Source organism: Narcine bancroftii, chromosome 1 (genome assembly GCF_036971445.1).
Source record: "Narcine bancroftii isolate sNarBan1 chromosome 1, sNarBan1.hap1, whole genome shotgun sequence".
Classification (NCBI taxonomy): Eukaryota; Metazoa; Chordata; class Chondrichthyes; order Torpediniformes; family Narcinidae; genus Narcine; species Narcine bancroftii.
Window position 1 is genome coordinate 198650084 of NC_091469.1, and position 19435 is coordinate 198669518.

The window sequence follows — 19435 nt, forward strand, 5'->3', positions numbered from 1 at the left end:
TGTTGCATCAACCCAGAGCTGGTGAACATGACCTTTGGCTATATTTTGTACTGCTGGTGGCAGTCTGAAGTATTTCTTTCTTGAATTAAAAAAATAATTATTCAAAGTGATTGTAGAGCTCATCGAAAGAACCAAAGACTTGTTGATCCAAACCAAGGCTTTTATTAGCAAAAGACAGGAGCTCTTCACAGGTGGCTGACAAGTCCGGAATGATCCGACCTGGGTAGGGACACAACCCTCTAAGGCCCAGACAGTAGGCGTGGCTAAGCTCTCAGCCAATCGCTGTAAGCACAGTCTAGATACTGTAACTATATACATTGATGATAGGTCTGTACTATCACAGTGTGATAAAATTGCGAAAAAAAACATGGCGTACACAAGATTAATGTTATTCGGAGTAGTTGCACTGAAGGTGTGGGATGAAGCTACATACTCTTCAAGTTCTGTTGATTTTTATGCTCTTTGATTCAACAGACTCAAGATATTTTCTGAAGAAAGTGTACCCCTGTTTGGACCGCCACTACCTTCTCCACCAGTGTTTACAGATCATCATGAGTTCAGGGACTTTGTATTAGTCAAATGTAAGTCTGCTATTTATTCTTGGGGTACCATTCCATTTCTGTGAAACAATGAACCATCATTACACACCATGGTCTTGACATTGATGAAGAGAAGGCAAAGAATTATGATGTGCAAAGTGAATATGAACCTGGGACAGTTGTGTGTGGGTGGGGGGTTGTGGGGGGGGGGGTGCTGAAGCTGCCATGGAGGCTATAGGTCAGGAGGAGGATGTATTTAAAAAATTTGGTGTTATACCTTAGTTATGCTCCCAGCACTGGGTCCTCAGGCAGGAGGCTCCATTTTCTGGGACCGACCAATGATCGGTGCTCCCTGGCATTTTAAATATGTTAAATCATAGGCATATAGCATGGTAACAGGCCCTTCCCACCCACAAGCCTAATTACACCCAATTAATCTTCAAACCCTGTACATTTTGGAGGGTGGGAGGGAAACCAGACCACCCAGAGGATACCCATGAAGATCACGGGAAGAACATTCAAACTCTGTACAGACGGCGCCGGAGTCGAACCTGAATCGTTGACCGTTAGCTCTTGCTACGCTAACCATGCCGCCCCATGATGTCATTCAAGTTCTTGAGTGATGCTGCAAGAGGGAATGAGGTCAAGATGTGGACAACTTTTGAACTTAAACAAAGCAAGTGCCCTGTTGAATTATCCAGACGATACATTTTAATGTAGAAATAGTTGTGCTCCATTTAGGCAAAAATGTTAGAAAGTCCATCCTCTATTGCATCTGCTTTAATTAAACATTTACTGAGGTGGAGAGAGAAACAGAGCTAAAGGCTGTTCTGATGGAAGATCATTGAATTATTGGCCCTGTTTGTTTCTCCACAGGCCAAGACTGACCTGCTCACTATTTCTACTGCTTTAATTTTAGATTTCCTCTCTGCAGAATTTTACTTTTGCTACACTGCTGTTGAACAATTTACAAATGTCAGAATTTTAATCATCTCAGTTCTCCAATCCATCAAGTTTTGACATTTTTCTTATATTCTCTGGGAATTCTATAGTGATATCATTAAGTCACCAGCTTAACAGCTTGAGCTTTTCCATGTAATGATTCCTTGTGTGGGTATCATCTTGTGTGCTTCACACATGGGAGAGAAATTGGCAGATGTTGGAAATCTGAAATAAAGCAGAAGATCTTGGGACAATTCAGCAGGTCAGGCGGCATCTGTGGAGAGATAACGGCCAACGATTCAGGTCTTGTGTCAGAAATGGAAGGAAAGAGCTACAAGTAACATTGGAGCTGGAGAGAAGGTGGCACAGGGATGAGTTACAAGCTTACCATTCATTGCCCATCCTGGGAATGAATTAGAAAGGACTCCAAGAAAAGGGGATATCCTTTGCTACCAAGCAGACAAAAGTGACTGCAGGAGCTGGAGAACTGGAGTAATGCACAAAATGCAAGAGGAACTTTAACGGGTCAGGCGGCATCTAAATTCCTTTCAGCATTGTACTTAAAATCTCCGCCTACTGCCTATTTCTAGGGCCCAATTTTCCTGCTTATTCCTTTGCTATTGGTTGATTGCATCCATATTCCTTACTCAGGGCATGAGATAGTTCTGAAGAGATCTAAAGGAGCCATTCTCAGTGGGAGCCACAGTACATTTAAGTAAAAGCCTTGTTTTCTGATCACCTCACATAACAAATATTTGCTTATGTTCCTTATGTAGTCAGTAAAAAAGAAGAAAGCAAAACTTGACTGCTTCACAGGGGAGGGTCCTAAGACGGCCATTTCCAAAAAAAATAAGGTTGAGAATGGCTGCTCTAAAGCAACATGATTTGACATTTCTTGGTGGAAAATCTTCTTTGTGTGTCAAATATTTCACCAGAGGTGGGCATCCTGGACAAGGGATAAGTATGATAGAATACAGAAGAATGAGTCATGACCTTGTTGAAACACATGATCTGCAGGGGTTAGATAGGGTAGATACTGAGATGATAGGGGAATGCAACAGGGACACGGATCTCATGGATGTGATGGGCTGAAGGGCCTGTTTATGTGCTATAAAAATCTGTGACTCCTTGTCAGGCAGTGTATGTGAAAGGAGAAACTGAGATGGCATTTCAGAAGATCCTGCATTAGAATTGGGGAAGAAAGAGAAAGGGGTAGTTTCAAATTGCAAAGGAGATGCAGAGGAGGTCGTCTATTTGAGATGAGTTGAGGAGTTCTTTACCAAGGCATGCAATTTCCTATTTCAGATGCTGAGTTGTTAAGTATCTGCAAATTTGAGAAATGTTTAGACATTAGGAGCTCCAAGGGTTATGGTTTGGGCAGGAAGATGAAGTTGAGGCCATGATCAGATTAGCCATAACTTCACTAAATAGATGGGCAGTCTTGACAGACCTCTGCTATTTGTATGTTCTCGTCACCCAGATAATGTAGCCTTGGTTAACTAACTGATAAATCTGTATGAAGAAGTCCGCACCCTTTGGCTTTACTGGAACTTCCCAGATGCTGGAATTATCAAATGAGGGAGAGTAAGTAAAAATGGTCCATGTTCACCGAAGGTTAAGAATGGAGGGTCATTTCATTGAGGCATTTTGGGTTCAGAGAGGGATGAATAGGGTTGAGTCTATGTTCTGAGACTGGACAGTGTACAACCAAGCTCTACATCCCCAGTACAGGTCGGCAGTTCAGGGTAGGGTCATTTAGAATGGTTTGGGGCAGTGCAACAATGGTGGAACTACTGCCTCACAGGTCCAGAGACCTGGGTGTGATCCTGTCTTATGGTGCCAGCCATGTGCCGTTCTCTCTGTGAGCCTGTGGGTTTCCACCAGCTGCTCTGGTTTCCTCCCACATTCCTGGGACATGCGGATCAAAAGACCAATTGGCCAGTGCAAATTGCCCCGGTACTAGAATTTGGGAAAGAGGATTAAAATGGACTTAGTATTAAAATGCATGCTTGAAGATTGGCATGGGCTCAGTCATGCTGTATGACTAAGGTAAATTACCTTCTCCCAGAGGGATGTGAATCTTTGGAATTTGTGACAGCAGTGGCACTTATTATGTTCAAGACTGCACTGAATACTCAGAGGATAAGAGGGATGGAAATCTGCTGGAAAAGCTGACTGTTGAGGATGGCCCTGGTTTAGTTACTGGACTAATAATCCAGAAGACAGAATTAGCAATACAGCAGATCTGAGTTCAAATTTGCACTATATAATAAAAGGACAAAAAAATAACTAGTCTTGGTATCGAATAGAACAAAACTATCACTTTGTCTAAAAAAAAGTTCGTCTGGTTCACCGTTGTAATTTAGGGGTGAATAGTTGTCATCCTTACTAGGTCTGCCTTATGCCTTTTGCAAAGTAGAGGACACTTTATGTGGCCTAGTCAAGGGGAATGAATAAATGCTGTAACATTTCATCACACATTTTAAAGGATTATGGCATTGGTGATGCTGGACTGGTAGATTATCCAAACTATCAAATGTTACTGTTTCTCCAACATGCATTTAATGGACATTTTGTTCAGTGCTGTAAGGAATTTGATAAAACTTCAAGGGAGCCAGGGAATCGAATTCAAGAGTCATGAGGTAATGTTGCAGCTCTATAAAACTATGTAGAAGCTATGGTAAGGGTGCAGAGGAGATTTACCAGGATGTTGCCTGGAATCAAGAGCGTGTCTTATGAGGCAAGGTTAATGGAGCTAGGGTTTTCCTCTTTGGAGCGAAAAAGGATGAGAGGTGACTTAATAGAGGTCGACAAGATTGTCTGATGGGCAACCAGCACCTGTTTCCTGGGAGTAGCAAACACCAGAGGACTTCTATACAAGGGGAGGAAAGTTTAGGGGAGACATCGGGGTAAGTATTTTCACACAGAGAGTGGTGGGGGCCTGGATTGCATTGCCAGGGGAGGTGGTGGAGCCTAGCAGAAAAAGAGACATATGAAAGACTTTTAGTCAGGCACACAGATGCAAGTAAAAGAGAGGGTTATGGGTGTGAGGTAGGGGAGGATTAGTTGGTTGAGTAGTTTTACGAAGGTCGCCATAACATTGTGGTCTGAGGGTCTGTACGGTGCGATAATGTTCTATGTTTCATGAATGCAAGTTGCAGAACCAGGTGAATTTCAGGGGAGCGTGGGAACTGAAGCCAAGATGCATTTGGGAGCCAGAGCCCCAGTGTGTGGAAGGGAATGCAGAAAGCAGCACCAGGCCACCCAAATGCCAAATCATGGGGATTTTCAATCTGTGGACAACAGATGAAGCTTTACTGTATAGTATTTGTATAATCTTCATAGGGAAAACATTAATTGGAAGCTTTCCAAAAACAGATTGCAATAAATGCTGGCCTTGCCACTCATGCCCTCATCCTGAAAAATGAATAAATAAAATATGACTAGTTCTACTCCTTAATCTTTTTTTTTTGGATGTGTTATTTTCAGTAATAAATGGAGAAAAGGCAACTCTGGAGACTCCAACATTTTCTCAGAAACGTCAACGTACTTTGGACATGTTGATAAGGTCTCTGTACCAGGATCTCATACCAGACTTGCACAAGGTATGGAGGCTGCTAGTATGTCCTCATTGGCTAGGAAAGTCATGACATAATAGCAATTCTATATTGTTGTTATGGATTTTTTTCATTAACTATCTGCTAATCTAACAGTCAAACAATATTCACTTCACTCAAACCTTTTTGATTTATGCCCAGAAATTGATCATATTTTTAGAGCAGTTTTGAACAACTGAAAGAAATTTTGCAAAACTTCAATATTTGCATTGTTAGTGAGAAATAACTAATATATCAAAAAAGTCGGAGGCATTTTTACCTTCAAAATGTTTTTCCTTAAGGCCATGAGAATTGGACCAGAACCAACCACTCCCAATCACCTATCCCTGGATCTCGCTGATCTCTGAACTGATCAAAAATCCATCGACAAATAGTCTTGCTAATGGCAAATCCACAAACATTCTGTTTAAGCCCAACATGAAAAATGCCTATTGTTGTAAAAAGTGGTGAACCTGCTGTTTCCTTAATCCAATATGCATCTTCCAGGGATCTAAATTGTCTCACTGGAGATGAAACACGGAAGTCTACAGGGACTCCGATTGTAGTAAAAACATCTAAATACTGGGGGAGCTCAGCAGGTGGTAGACTGAGTTGTACCTGCTAAGTTTCTTCAGCATTTCCATGTTTTACTGCCCCACTGGAGGTGTCTATTCTAAATCTGTTTGTTTGCGTCATTTACAAATTTAAGGACAATCAAAGGTAGATTCATAACCATTGTTATCTCATCCAGCTGGTCTTCAGAGACCTAGGGTCATGATCGAGAGATACAAGTTAAATCCCACCAGAGCCAGATGAAAAATTTAAGTTCGTGAAATTAACATTTTTTTGAAATTATATATAATAATGATGACAAAATAAGGGACACATTGTAAAAATGTGTCTGCTTCTCAAATATTGTATAGGGAAGGAAATCTGCCATTCTTGCTTGGTCTGCTCTGTGTGTGAACATTAACAAACCTCCATAATGCTTGGTTCAAAGGAAACACAGAGATGTCCAATAATTGAAGGGCTCATCAGTAATGTGATGCTTGTCAATATAAAATCAGCACTAAGCTATCAAAGAGCAGAATCCTAGAATCGTTGGGGCACGAAAGGATGCTGTTGGCCCATCCAGCCAGTATCATTCAGTCGGCATAGGATAAAGTACCATTGATGTGGAAATAATGGTTAAGCAAGCTAACACTTGATGCTGTGCCTTGGTCATACCATTTTCATGCATGAACAGTTTCCATTGCAACCATAAACAATATAAAGTGGATAACTATTGTTCCATTGGGCAAAGGCCTTACAAAACAATTTGCATCATCAGAGAACATATTAGAGACAGACACAAATTAAAATAGTTTCAGACTTCTGGTATTTTTTGCATGTGTTTTAATCTTGAAAATATTACATTTAATCTTATATGTGTTTAATGAATAAATTGTTTAGAGAATGTATACGCTGATTGAGCATGCAATTATTCAAGTAGAATTAGTCACAGTGTTAACTATTAACAATGTCTGTAGAATCCATTACTTGTGTGATCATGTGATTAAGATTGGACTTCCTGGTTTAGCTTTAACTTGTTAATGTTATATGCACATCACAGTGAACCGCTGTTCTGTGTCACATTTCTTCTTCAGGAAATGAATGAAATCCAACTAGGCTGGATAACAGTGAGACCATTTATCTTTTTTTCCCTTTTTTGCATCTGAATTCATTACCTCTTTAAAACTAAGATGGGCAACTTGAACACACTCAAACAGCATCAGAAACAATGCAAGTCAAGCTAATGTTGAGTCTTGATGCTCCTCTGACATTTTTTTTATCATGTTGTCCATGTTTTTAATGGATTACATAACCATAGCAATATTTTAAATTGGAATGAAGTGCCACTCCACATAATCTCTCATCAATATTCCATGGCACACTAATCTTGAAAACTGACACAGACCTTAAAGAGTTTTGTTTTCTGGTGCAAGAATGCTTCTACTTACGCTCAAAAAAGTTAATCTTGCTTTGCCCATCTTTGTAATATTCATTGTAACAACTGCATCTGGCAACTAAACATGGTTTTTGAAACTCTTAACAATGATCCCTAACCCTGCCATTAACTTAAAGAAAATATTCCATTAATACAACTGAAAACATACAAGCAACTTGGTCTGTTGGCTGTTGTCACATGAAATTGGTATTCATTACATTAAGTATCAAAAGGCTGAGCTAACAGGCATTGGAAGCAAAATCTATGAAACTAACAAGGATGCCATGTATTGTGGGTGACACGAGAGCGATGATGTATCTTGGGGTAGCAGTTTGACCCAATGCGCTATGTTTACTTGTCAAATCACCAGTCATCCTTCTCTTCCACATATTCTCATACCCATTCTGGTCATTTAACTGCATTGTTGGTTGCTGTAACAAACATTTAGTCTGAGAATGTTGCAACTCCAAATATTTCCATAGTTCTGGAAGATTATATCCAAATGTTGCCTGGCATTCGTATTTGCCAATCTTGAAAAGGATCTCCAAACAAAATGCCCAAATTCTTAGAGATTACGATTGATCATTGCTATAATTGATCCTGGAATTGGACTAATCAGGGAATATTTGCTTGTGTTTGTGGTTAAGAGTTAAGGATTAAAAGTGTAAGTCACCCAACTGACTTTGATTTGCAATATAAAATTAGGACTATTCAGAAACAAACCTAACACTGTGTGCAGTTCTGGTCACCCATCCATAGGAAAGATGTCAAAGGAAGGGGTACAGAGGAGATTCACCAGGGTGTTGGCATGACTGGAAGGCTTGAGTTATAGGGAGGCTGCACTGTAGGTGATTGAGGGTGAACTTTTAGAGATATATAAAATCATGAGGGGCACAGATGAAGTCTTTTTTGCAGGGTAGACAACTCTAAATCTAGAGGGTAAGAGGAAAGAGAATGAAGAGGGTCCTGAGGGCATCTTTTTCTCCCAGAGAGTAATCTGTATCTGGAATGAGTTGCCAGAGGAAGCTATAGAAGCGGGTATGATAAAGGTTAAAGGGATTTACACAGGTATATGGATAGGAAGGGATTAGGAAATGAACCAAATGCAAACAAATGGGATGAACCCAGAGGGCCAATTTGGTTGGCATGGGTTGAAGGGCTTGGTCATTGCCATGTGACTCTAAATTTCCTGCAGCTTTACCTTCACCATCTTGGAAACATTTTAGCTTTTCCTCTCACACACTGAGCTCTCAGAATTCCCACTCTCACAACTCCCATGGAGTAGCTTCACCTCACAGTTTAGAGCAGGTGTTTCCCCTCCGTCTTCATAAGGCCGATTACTGAAGGGCATGAATTGAAGATACATGCCTTGAAAACGTAGAGGGTAACCCTGTAGATCTGAACTGACTGGATTGGCAAAAAGGTACCAGCCCATCCAATAACAAAGTTAGTTTATGCCAGCAAGAGATAGGAATGAGGACAGAATATTTAACACAGACCCCATCAGCTTGCAGATACAAATCCATTACCAGAAGTAATTGATTTATTTTAAGTTAGAGATACTGCAGAGTAACAGGCCCTTCAGGCCCATGAGCCCGCACTGACCAATTAGCCTACAACCTTGTATGTCTTTGGTGGGTGGGAGGAAACCAGAGTACCTGGAGGAAACCCATGCAGGTCACACGGTGAACGTATACACTCCTTACAGACAGTGGGGGATTCAAACCTGGGTCGCTGGCACTGTGCTAACTGTGCACCAACCTTAGAGCTAAATTATAAAAGCAATGATATGAATTATGAGATTTTGTTATCCTTTAGCTTATGATGTAAAAGAACTGAATCTAAACTACAAGTGAACATCTGAAAAGATTGCATCATTGGGATGAGGTTCAAATAGAATTGAATCAGAATTAGATGTCCATCTGTACCAGAGGGAGGGGTTAAAACCCAGGCTTTTACATGTGTTGTGTTAATAGTTTCTAGTTGGTTTCTCATTCCCTGAGTCAGCCTGTTTGAAAATTTGGTTTCTTCTTGAAAAGAGGATTAGTGAGACCAATTTGCTTTGGAAACTTTTAAAACTCTTCTCCTCTGTCACATTTCGAGGCTAGGCTTGTGGAGTAGGTGAGGTCAGTGCTATGAAAGTAATTTGGCAACATGTTGCCAGTTGGAAGGAACTGGTGGATGGGCTGAAAGCTTAGGTCTTGACAAAGGATTCTGACCCTAATCTCCTGAGTTCATCCAAAACCAGGGGTGGGGAGGGGGGGAGGGGTGGTGTTAGTTGGCTACAGTAGCCACTGTAATTGGCCTCAGTTTCTAGTAGAGTCTGGAAGGGGTGGGGTTCAGAATATTGATGGTTGATAGCACAGGCTTGGTCGGCCAAATGGCCTATTTCCATACTGTATGACCCAGACTGGAAAGTCATAACACATTAAAGACAAAATACAAGTAATTAAAGGAAAGAAGCTTTCATCTTTATTTTTCTTCCCTGTAGTCCTATTGAAATTAACCTACAGCAGTACCACCCTGGCATAGGATGGGGAAAAAATTCAACCCTTTTCCTCGAGTGCTCCCCATCTGAACTGGTATCGGAAGTTAGTTATTGGCCAGCCCTCAAGATGAGACAGAACATTATAATAATTAGTATTAGCTTTAGCCAGTCAGGGGAGGAAAGAGTGAGAGAGAGAATGAGAGGAATGTGCAACATTAAAAGGTGCTGGTGAAACTCAGCCGGTCACGCAACTTTCATAGGAAGCACAGGGTAATCAACGTTTCGTGCCAAAGCCCTTCGACATGGTATGAGCACAAAGCAGGCAGGTGCCTGAATAAAAAAGGTGGGGAAGGGGGCAGCGGAGGAGGGAGGGAGGTGCAGGAGAGAAGCTCAGGCCAACGGGTCATCAGTTGATATTGGAGGGAGGGTAGAAGAGGAAAATGCTGAGAGGTGATATGGAGAGGGTCACTGAATGGGGAGGGGGGAGCTGGAGGGAGGGAGAAAAAGAGAAAGGAAAAGAGACAGAGGGATTTGGAAAGAGAGCAGCTCGGGGGAGGGGTTTATCAGAAACTGGAGGTCGATTAATCCTGTCTGGTTGGTTAGTGCCCAAACGGAATACAGATACTCCCCGACTTGCAACTTATACGACTTCTATCCATCTGCACATACAACCAAATTTTTTTAAAAATAAGACAATTATAACATTTACTTGGTTTATGTTGTATTTGTCAAATTACATCAGGGGTACAGGGTATGTAAGAGCCGAAATGTGCCTACTTCCCTTGTTAATCTGCGTCCTGGGTTCAGTAGGAAGGGCGCGACCGTCATGACTCCTGTGCGTATGTGTGAGTCCTCAGTTAGTGCATGCATGGTGGGTTCGTGTATTTGAGTTCGGTTGGTGCATGTATGAGAGTTAAGAGCACGAATTCAATATCGTTAGGGTGCTTAACTCTTGCACATGCACCAACCGAAATCCAATAATCAAACCCACCATGCATACTGAAGCACAGGAATCAAGATGGTGGCACCCAGCCCCGGGACCCCAACTAACAAGGGAAGTATACAATTCTGACATACGTCCATTCCAAGATACAACCAGTCATCCAGAACATAGGCGTATGTCGAGGAGTACCTGTGTTAGGTGCAGATCCTTCAATTTGTGGGTAGCCTCATTTTGGCAGTGCATGAGACCATGTCGGTGTGGGAATAGGGTGTGGAATTAAATGGTTGGCCAGTGGGAGGTTCCTATTATTGCAGTGGACAGACCCAAGTTACTCAATGAAATGATCTTCCAGTCTGTGTCCAGTGAGAGGAACGTGCAATGATTTCATTTTTGTCAGAGCTAAACTCATCTCCGTCAAAATCGATAAAAGGAAATGAGATGATTTAAATACCGAGACACCTTTGTGTTCAGCCATGCAGTTGCTGGGAATATTCATTGCAATAACTCCAGAACTGCCATGTTCTCAGCACCTGCATGATTACATAGAGTGCCACCTCTGATTAAAAAAAAAATCTGGCTGAAGTCGAAGCAATCATTTGGGGTTGCAGTTTGTAGAATCCAAAACGAAGGAGCTGCAGGAGGACAGCTGCTGATGGCAAATGCCTGTGGGTTGCTAGATCTGTGACGTCTATGAATTAAAATAACTGATCGAGCAGGGTGAGCTGGCACAGAAAGCTTACTCTTCCTTTCACTGTGTATCCAGAACATGCTCAACAGGCGCTCCTTCAGTGATGTGTTGCCTGAGTCTCCTAAGTCAGCGCGGAAGAAAGAAGAGGCACGCCAGGCAGAATTTGTCCGAGTGGGTCAAGTAAGTTGTATCCAACCAGTGAAGAGGACTCCATCAGAAATGTGGACCACAGGGTGTAATGTCCCTTTCTTTAATTGGTCAACACAGGAAAGTCATCGGCCTGCTTGTGCTATTAGCTTGATCTGCACTTTGACAGGTCATTTACAGGACAAAGGTAGGGATTTTAATGAGTCCCTTTATAGTGTGAATAAAAGCTCTCACAACTGAAGGGAGAACAAATGCTTTTATTAGCTTATAACTAAGGATAGGGTTCAACAGCAGTCTTCGGAAGGGTTCTTGGTTTAGGCAGGAAATCAGGGTTATATGTGAGTAGATGGGGGCAGAGCCGGGAGGTGGGACCAGCCATCAGCACAACACACTACCAGTGAATCCCAGTTCACTGCGTTCACCCCTTCCTGTAGAATTTAGGGTCTGTGAATGAAGACAGAGAACATGGATTCAGAGAAGAAAAAAAGTCATAAAATATACAGTTATTTACAAATCTACAAGTTTAAGCAGTCCGGGGGTCCAGAGATTCTGGTGGAGCGCCTTAGCACTGGGGGGCCTTGGACTCCATGGATCTCCTGGTTCCCTTGTGAAGGATGAGAGGCAGGCTGCGTCTCTCGCTCAACGGTAGAGGGGGATGCACTTTTCTCCTAAACCAGATTCCCTGAAGCCCTGACTGAGGGTGGCGAGAACGAGCTCCGTGTATCACAGGGCTGCTGAGGCAACAGACCCTCTGTTACGGTGGGTGCCAGGTCCCTGATGGAGACGGTGTCCTCCCTGCCATCTGGGTACTCCACATAGGCGTACATGGGTTTGGTGTGGAGCAATTTCATCCTTTTCACCAGGCGTCGGTGTTGTTTCTCCTCACGTGTTTCCTGGGAAGGACTGGACCAGGAGTGATGAGCCAGATTGGGAGTATAGTTCCTGATGCCGACCTTCTTTCGAAGGTGAATAGAAGCTCATAAGGAGTAGCATTGGTCACGGTACATAGTAACGAACGGGTAGAGTGGAGTGCCATAGGAAGGACTTCCTGCCAGCGTGAGTCTGGAAGGCCTTTTGACTTCCAGGCCAGTTTGGCAGCCTTCCAGACTGTGGGTTTCTCCTTTTCAACCTGCCCATTTCCCCGGGGGTTGTAGCTAGTAGCCCTGCTGGATGAGATCCCCCTTGCCAGCAGGTACTGGCGTAGCTTGTCACTCATAAAGGATGAGCCCCGGTCGCTATGAATGTAGCTGGGATACCCGAACAGAGTAAAAATGGTGTCTAGGGCCTTTATGACTGATGAAGTGGAAGTGGACATGCCTGGACATGGAATGGCGAATGAGAAGCGGGAGTACTCGTCAATGATAGAGAAGAAGGTGTTCTGTTCGTGGAGGGGAGAAGTGCCTTCAAATCAACACTGAGCTGTTCAAAGGGCCTAGATGACTTGATCAGGTGCACCTTTGTGGGGCGGTAGAAGTTCGGCTTGCACTCTGCGCAGACCTGGCAAGACCTGGTCATTTCTCTGACATCTTCCATGGAGTAGGGCAGATTGCGCGCCTTGACAAAATGAGCCATGCGGGTGACCCCTGGATGGCAGAGCTCATTATGCAGAGACTGCAGTTGGCCAGTGTGTGCAGAGGCACAGCTTCCTCTGGATAAGGCATCTGGAGGGTCATTAAGGGCTCCTGGCTGATAGGCAATGTCATAATTGTAGGTGGAGAGCTCGATCCTCCACCTAGCCATCTTGTCATTCTTGATTTTGTCCCTCTTGTCATGAATGTGACTGAGCATTGGTCAGTGAGGAGTGTAAATCTTCTACCAGCCAGGTAGTGTCTCCAGTGCCTTATGGCTTCTATAATGGTTTGAGCCTCCTTTTCACAGATGGGTTCCGGAGCTCATGGCCTTGTAATGTCCTTGAAAAAAATGCAACTGGCCTGCCCGCCTGGTTGAGGGTAGTGGCCAGGGCTACTTCTGAAGCATCGCTTTCCACTTGGAAAGGTACATTCTCGTCCACCGCGTGCATGGCAGCTTTCGCAATGTAGTTCTGAAGGTAGTTAAAATCCGTTTGGGCTTCAGCTGAGGGGGAAATTAGTGGCTTTTAAGAGAGGGCAAACCTTATCAGCATATTGAGGGATCCACTGGGCATAATATGAGAAAAACCCCAGGCATCTTCTCAAAGCCTTTGTGGTCCTGGGAACGGGGAGCTCTAACAGGAGGAGCATCCTATCGAGATCAGGGCAAATGATGCCATTCTCCACCACGTAGCCTAGCCAGATATTTAGTCCTGAACACGCATTTGTCAGGGTTATAAGTGAGGTTCAGGGCTCTCACCACGTGGAGAAAACTCTGGAGGTTGGCGTCATGGTCTTCCAAGGTGTGGCTACAGATGTTGAAGTTATCGAGGTAGGGGAAGGTAGCCTTCAACCCATACTCATCCACCATTCTGTACATCTGTCTCTAGAAGGTAGAAACCACATTAGTAATTCTGAAAGGATTCCTCTGAAATTGATAGAGATGACCGTTAGCCATAAATGCTGTATATGGACAGTCCTCTGAACGGATTGGCAGTTGGTGATAAGCAGCTTTCAGGTCGATGGCCAAATGGACCCAATACTGTGTGATATCATAGTGAGGGGGTATGGGTCCAGGAGCGTGTACCGATTAATAGTTTGGCTGTAGTCAATTACTAGCCTGGACTTGTTTCTCCCCTTTTACCACTACCATTTGCGCTCTCCATGGGCTGGTGCTAGGTTCGACGATATCTTCATCCAGCAGATGCTGAGTATCTGACTTTATAAACTCTTGGTTTTCTGAGCTGTACCTCCTGCTCTTAGTAGCAATGAGTTTGCAGTCTGCAATCAAATTCGGAAGAGAAGAGGAGGGTCGACATTCAGTGTGGAGAGGCTGCATGTGGGTTGGCTACATCAGGTTGTATTTTTGCACAGTTTGTGAGTCTATGAAGCTTTCAATAGAGCCCATATCGATTAGGCATTTAGTGGAATGTCCGTTTACCTTCACAGTCACTATGAAGTCGCTGAGCTGGTGAGATCTGTCCTGATCTAAGACCATTGAGGCTAGCTCCCCAGAGACTCCATGTTCTTCACTCGAGTATCCCCCACTGTTGCCCTGTGTGGGTAAGATGGCGTCGACCTCGTGGCGCGGCAAGATGGCCACCCTCTTTCCTCCAGTGATAACGGTGCTGAATTTGAATTTGGGTCATGGCAAGATTGCCGCTGAACCTTTTCACACTGTTTCTTCACCACCACCCTCGGTTGGCATGTCACACAGCAAACCGGTTCAGGTGAATTCAGGCCAGACAGCTTGGAGCTGGATCGGATCCGGGAGCGGTGCAGGCTATGGATTTCCCCAGGCTTCCCCTCGCATGGCAAACCCTCCTCCAATGTCCTTTCTTGCAACAGCTGTAACACTTGGAGTCTTTTGCCGGGCAATGAGATCAGGGATTCTGGCTCTTGCTGCAAAAAAAGCACTCCCTAGCATGGGAAGCGGCAGCCGTTAGGGCAGGGGTAGCAGGTGCAGCCAGTCCTTGGGAGGAGTCACCTGGGTGAGCGAGCTTGCTGGCTTTGAGGTCGTTGTTCTCGAGCTTGGCCTGTTCCAGTGATTTGGCCAGTTCGTCGTGGCTAGCCAGGTCCTTCTTACCCGACTCGAGCAGTCGCTGCCTCATGTACCTCGAGCAGATCTCCGCGATGAGAGTGTCCTGGATCTGTTCTTCCTCGTGAACACAGCCCATAGCCTCCAACAGGTAATCATTGATGGTATCTCCTGGCCACTGGTGACATAGAGCGTGTAGGTGCCTCACTAAGACCTCGTTCTGCGACTTCAGGTACTGAGCCTTCAACGCCTCAATACCACTACACGCAATGATGAGTGGATACCCTTTCGTTCCTATCCTCGAAACGAGTGCAGACCTCGTGAGTTCATCGGAGTGGAAGACATCTCTGGTCATGTTCAGGTAGGCCTGGAAGCAGTGTGGCCAATATGTGAACTCTTCAGCTGTGTTGAGGGACAGAGAGTCTATCAGTAGTATACCTGGCTGGAGTAGCGCTTCCATCGTTAGGGAATAAGTTAATAAAATTGTAGCGTGAATAAAATCTCTCACAACTGAAGGGAGAACAAATGCTTTTATTAGATTATAACTAAGGGTAGGGTCTCACAGTAGTCTTCAGAAGGGTTCTGGGTTTAGGCGGGAAACCAGGGTTATATGTAAGCAGATGGGGGCGGAGCTGGGAGGCGGGACCAGCCATCAGCATAACACCCTACCAGTGAATCCCAGTTCATTGCACCTTTAATGTCTGCGATGAACAAAACATGTAGAGCCCACCTGACACTGAAGTCTCTGCCTTAGCATTATCCTTTCCAAAAGGTCAGGATTCTTTTAGAATAGACAATGGCCGTCTGATAAGGAGACAACCACTCTCAACCAAGTTATTTTACTTCAATACACAGGTGTACAAACTCTTCCTACCTAAAATGTTGGGAACATGACCCATATGAAAAGTAGCATTGCTGAATGAGCTAATTGTAGCTCGTATTTATATGCTGAAGGGAAATTCATGACATGGTTCCCTAACTTCACTGATGTGGCTAAGTGGTTGCTGTTTTCCCACCATGGCCCTGGAGAATTTAATTTTAATTTAGACATACAGCACGGTAACAGGCCATTTGGCCCACAAACCCATGCCATCCAATTACACCCAATTAACCTACACCCCCCAGTACGTTTCAAATGGTGGGAGGAAACCGGAACCCCCCCCTCCCCCCCCGCCGGGCAAAACCCACGCAGACATGGGGAGAATGTACAAAGACTTTATAGACAGCATGGAATTTGAACCCTGGTCCTGATCGCTTGTGCTGTAGCAGTGTTGTGCTAACCGCTACACCACTGTACCGCCAAAATGTTGAGGACCAGAGAGGCTTGGGGGTATGGAGACATAGTTCCATGAGTGTGGCGGCACAGGTGTACAGGGCAGTGAGTGTAGGATTTGGAACATGGTGTTATGACCATACAAGACTTGGGTGAGATCACACTTCTCACTGTCCTCTGTGCAGTTCTGGTCACCCAGCTGGAGGTAATAAATTATGAAGGTGGAAAGGGTGCAGAAAATATTCACGAATGGCAGGCTTGAATAACAAGGAGAGGCTGGATAGGCTGGGACTTTTCTTCCTGGGGCCTAAAAGGCTGAGGGAAAATCTTGGAGAGGATTATGAGGGGTATAGATCAGGTAAATAGTCATAGACTTTATTTTCCCCCAGAGTAGATGAAACTAAAACTAGACTTAAGGTGAGAGGGGAAAGGTTTAAGGATGTGGAAACATTTTCTTCACCCAGAGGGCTGTGGGTATGTGGAACAAGCCACCAAAGAAAGTGATAGAGGCAGGGACAATCATAAAAATGATGCAATGGAAGGGTGCAGCCACAGAAACGTAATTGGAAGTGATACACTATCAAAAATACCCAAAGAACTGGAGTTGCTGGACAACAGGCTTCTAATACCATAAGCCATGGACCATGGTCCTGTTCTGGCCTGATCCCAGGACTTGTACTGCGGGAGGCACTTGCCTTAACTGCCTTTATTAGGGGATTCCAGGGGGTGGAGACAACAAGGGAATGTGGGTCTAGCCATACACGTGAAACATATATACACATAGTACCAATAACAAAGCAACACTATACAGTGGTGTATCGCTGCAGTGAATTGGAATTCACTGTCTATGTATTGTTCCGATGGTTGGCTCCTCCCCTGTCTCCACCCTCACCTACCCCACATAAAGCCTGGTTTCCCCGCCTTGCCTCCGATTCACCTGAGAACTATTGTATTTACCGGCCATTGATTGTAAGCTATTAAAAGCCTGTTTGTACTCCTCACTTGTCTCTGAGTGCTTAACTTTTGAAGCAGGATGCCTGCTGAAGCCAGGCATGCTCCAGGTCAACCCAGGTCAACCCTCTGTCCCCTGAGGCCCCAGAGGAATTCGCCTACTGGATGGACTGCTTCCAGTCCTACCTGATGGCAATGCAAGACGTTTTCAACTCCTATAGTCTACAGAGATCTGCACTTCTCTCTCAATTGGCCCCAAAGGGTTCGGTGTCATCAGAGACTGTGCTACATATGAGTCGGACAAAAAAGGCTTGAAGGCCCACTACATGAGGCCCCAGAATGATATATTGGAGAGGCACTGACTCTTTCAACGTCGGCAGCATCCGGGTGAGTCGCTGGACAATTATGTCCTTGAACTGTGGGCCATGACCAGAAAATGCCACTACGAAGTGGCATGGCCCAGGTGAGAGAGGAGGAACAAATCCAGGACAGCCTCGTGGCAGGAGTTGGGGAAGAAAGGCTTGGCCAGCACCCTGGAGCTGGCGAAAGTGCTTGAGCACGCCCAACTGGGAACTGATGACCTCATGGGCAAAAGCAGCACCTTTTCAGAGGACTGCGGCCACGTGCTACTGGGGATGCTACTTCTGTGGACAGACACAGCACCCCTGCGCCCGATGCCCCGCAAAGGACTCCGTGTGCTCAGGATGCAGTGAGCCAGGGCACTGAGTGAAGGTCTGCTGGGTTAAATGGAACCCAAAGAGGGCAACCATGTGTGCAACCCCCGAATCATCTGCCACCAGAAGGGAAGCATCACAGGAAGCCACGTCGGCCATCTTACCGCACCTCGAGGTCAGTGCCACCTAGTCCTACGTTGGATCAAGATGGAGGACGGCCTCGTGGTCAACTCCATCTTGTCTGTACGAGGGCCAAGAGGAGAGAGTTGACATCAGTATGGGGAGCAACGGGGTTTCTGGAGCACTGGCATCGGTCGTCCTGGATCAGGCAATATCTCACCAATTGAATAATTCAACGATGGAGGTGAGGGTAAACAGACACTTGACTGATTGCTTAGTAGACATTAGCTCCACTGAGAGCTTTATAAACTCTGTGATGGCTCTGCGGTACAACTTGAGTGTATCTGACAGACTATCATACTTTCCTAGCTTCGCAAGGGTATTGTATAGAACATCTAACTGTAAAAGGGGGAGAATTTTGTAGGTTCCAATTGTATGTACTGAAGGATTTGTGTGCTTCTATGTTGCTGGGCCTGGACATTCTGTGTCACCTTAAAAGCATGACCATGGAGTACTCTGGCCCACTCCCCTCCAATCACAGTGCGTAATGTCCCAAAAGCCAGACATCATATGTGCTCTCTCCACCTTAAATATTGATTTCCTCCCCACCCTCCACTGTTTCCAAACCTGACTTCTGATTGCAAACCAATAGCTACAAAGAGCAGATGATACAGTGTGGGGAATCGGGAATTTATCAGAGCCAAGACATAGCGACTACTCAAAAATATATAATTAAACCTAGAAACAGCCCATGAAGAGCCCAGGTGGTAATCGTGAAAGGGGAAGAAAAGTCCAGGCTAGTGATTGACTCCAGCCAAACAATTAATCGCTTCACACTCCTGGACGCATACCCCCTTCCTCGAATTTCAGACATGGTAAACAAAATTATGCAGTATCGGGTCTATTTGACCATCAACCTGAAAGTTATATACCATCAGTTACCGATCCATTCCGAGGACCATCCCTACACAGCATTTGAAGCAGACGGACAGCTTTATCAGTTCCAGAGGGTCCCTTTTGGCATCACTAATGGGGTCTCGGTCTTCCAGAGACAGATGGACAAAATGGTCAATGAGTACTGGTTAAAGGCCACCTTCTCTTATCTCGACCATGCCACCTTTTGTGGACATTCTCTGGAAGACCATGTTGCCAACCCACACGGCCAAATCCCTGAACCTCACATACAACTCCAGTAAGTGCATGTTCCAGAAGAAACATGAGGCAATTCTGGGCTATGTGGTGGAGAAGGGTCCCCTGTTAGACCTCCCGATCCTGAAGGGCCCCTTCTTAGACCTCCCGATCCTGAAGGGCCCCCTGTTTGACCTCCCGATCCTGAAGACCATGAAAGCTTTAAGGAGGTGCCTGAGCTTCTTTTCTTACTATGCCCAATGGGTCCCTCACTTTGCAGATAAAGTTTACCTCCTCTTAAAAGTCCTATTATCAGCTGAAGCCCAGGTGGCTTTTGACTACGTTTGGAACTG

General features: G+C 44.8%; 1 protein-coding gene across 3 annotated transcripts in view; it reads left to right on the forward strand.

Annotated features, from left to right (window-relative positions):
* Positions 1-19435, forward strand: part of garnl3 (GTPase activating Rap/RanGAP domain like 3) — a 393291-nt gene that overhangs the window by 302490 nt on the left and 71366 nt on the right. Inside the window, exons 14-17 of one of the 3 annotated variants that reach the window (XM_069906232.1) lie at positions 475-581; positions 4971-5086; positions 6724-6756; positions 11259-11363. In XM_069906232.1, the coding sequence (XP_069762333.1) occupies positions 475-581; positions 4971-5086; positions 6724-6756; positions 11259-11363 (361 nt within the window). The remainder of the gene's footprint in view (positions 1-474; positions 582-4970; positions 5087-6723; positions 6757-11258; positions 11364-19435) is intronic. The other 2 variants (XM_069906154.1, XM_069906300.1) reach the window with 2 other exon arrangements.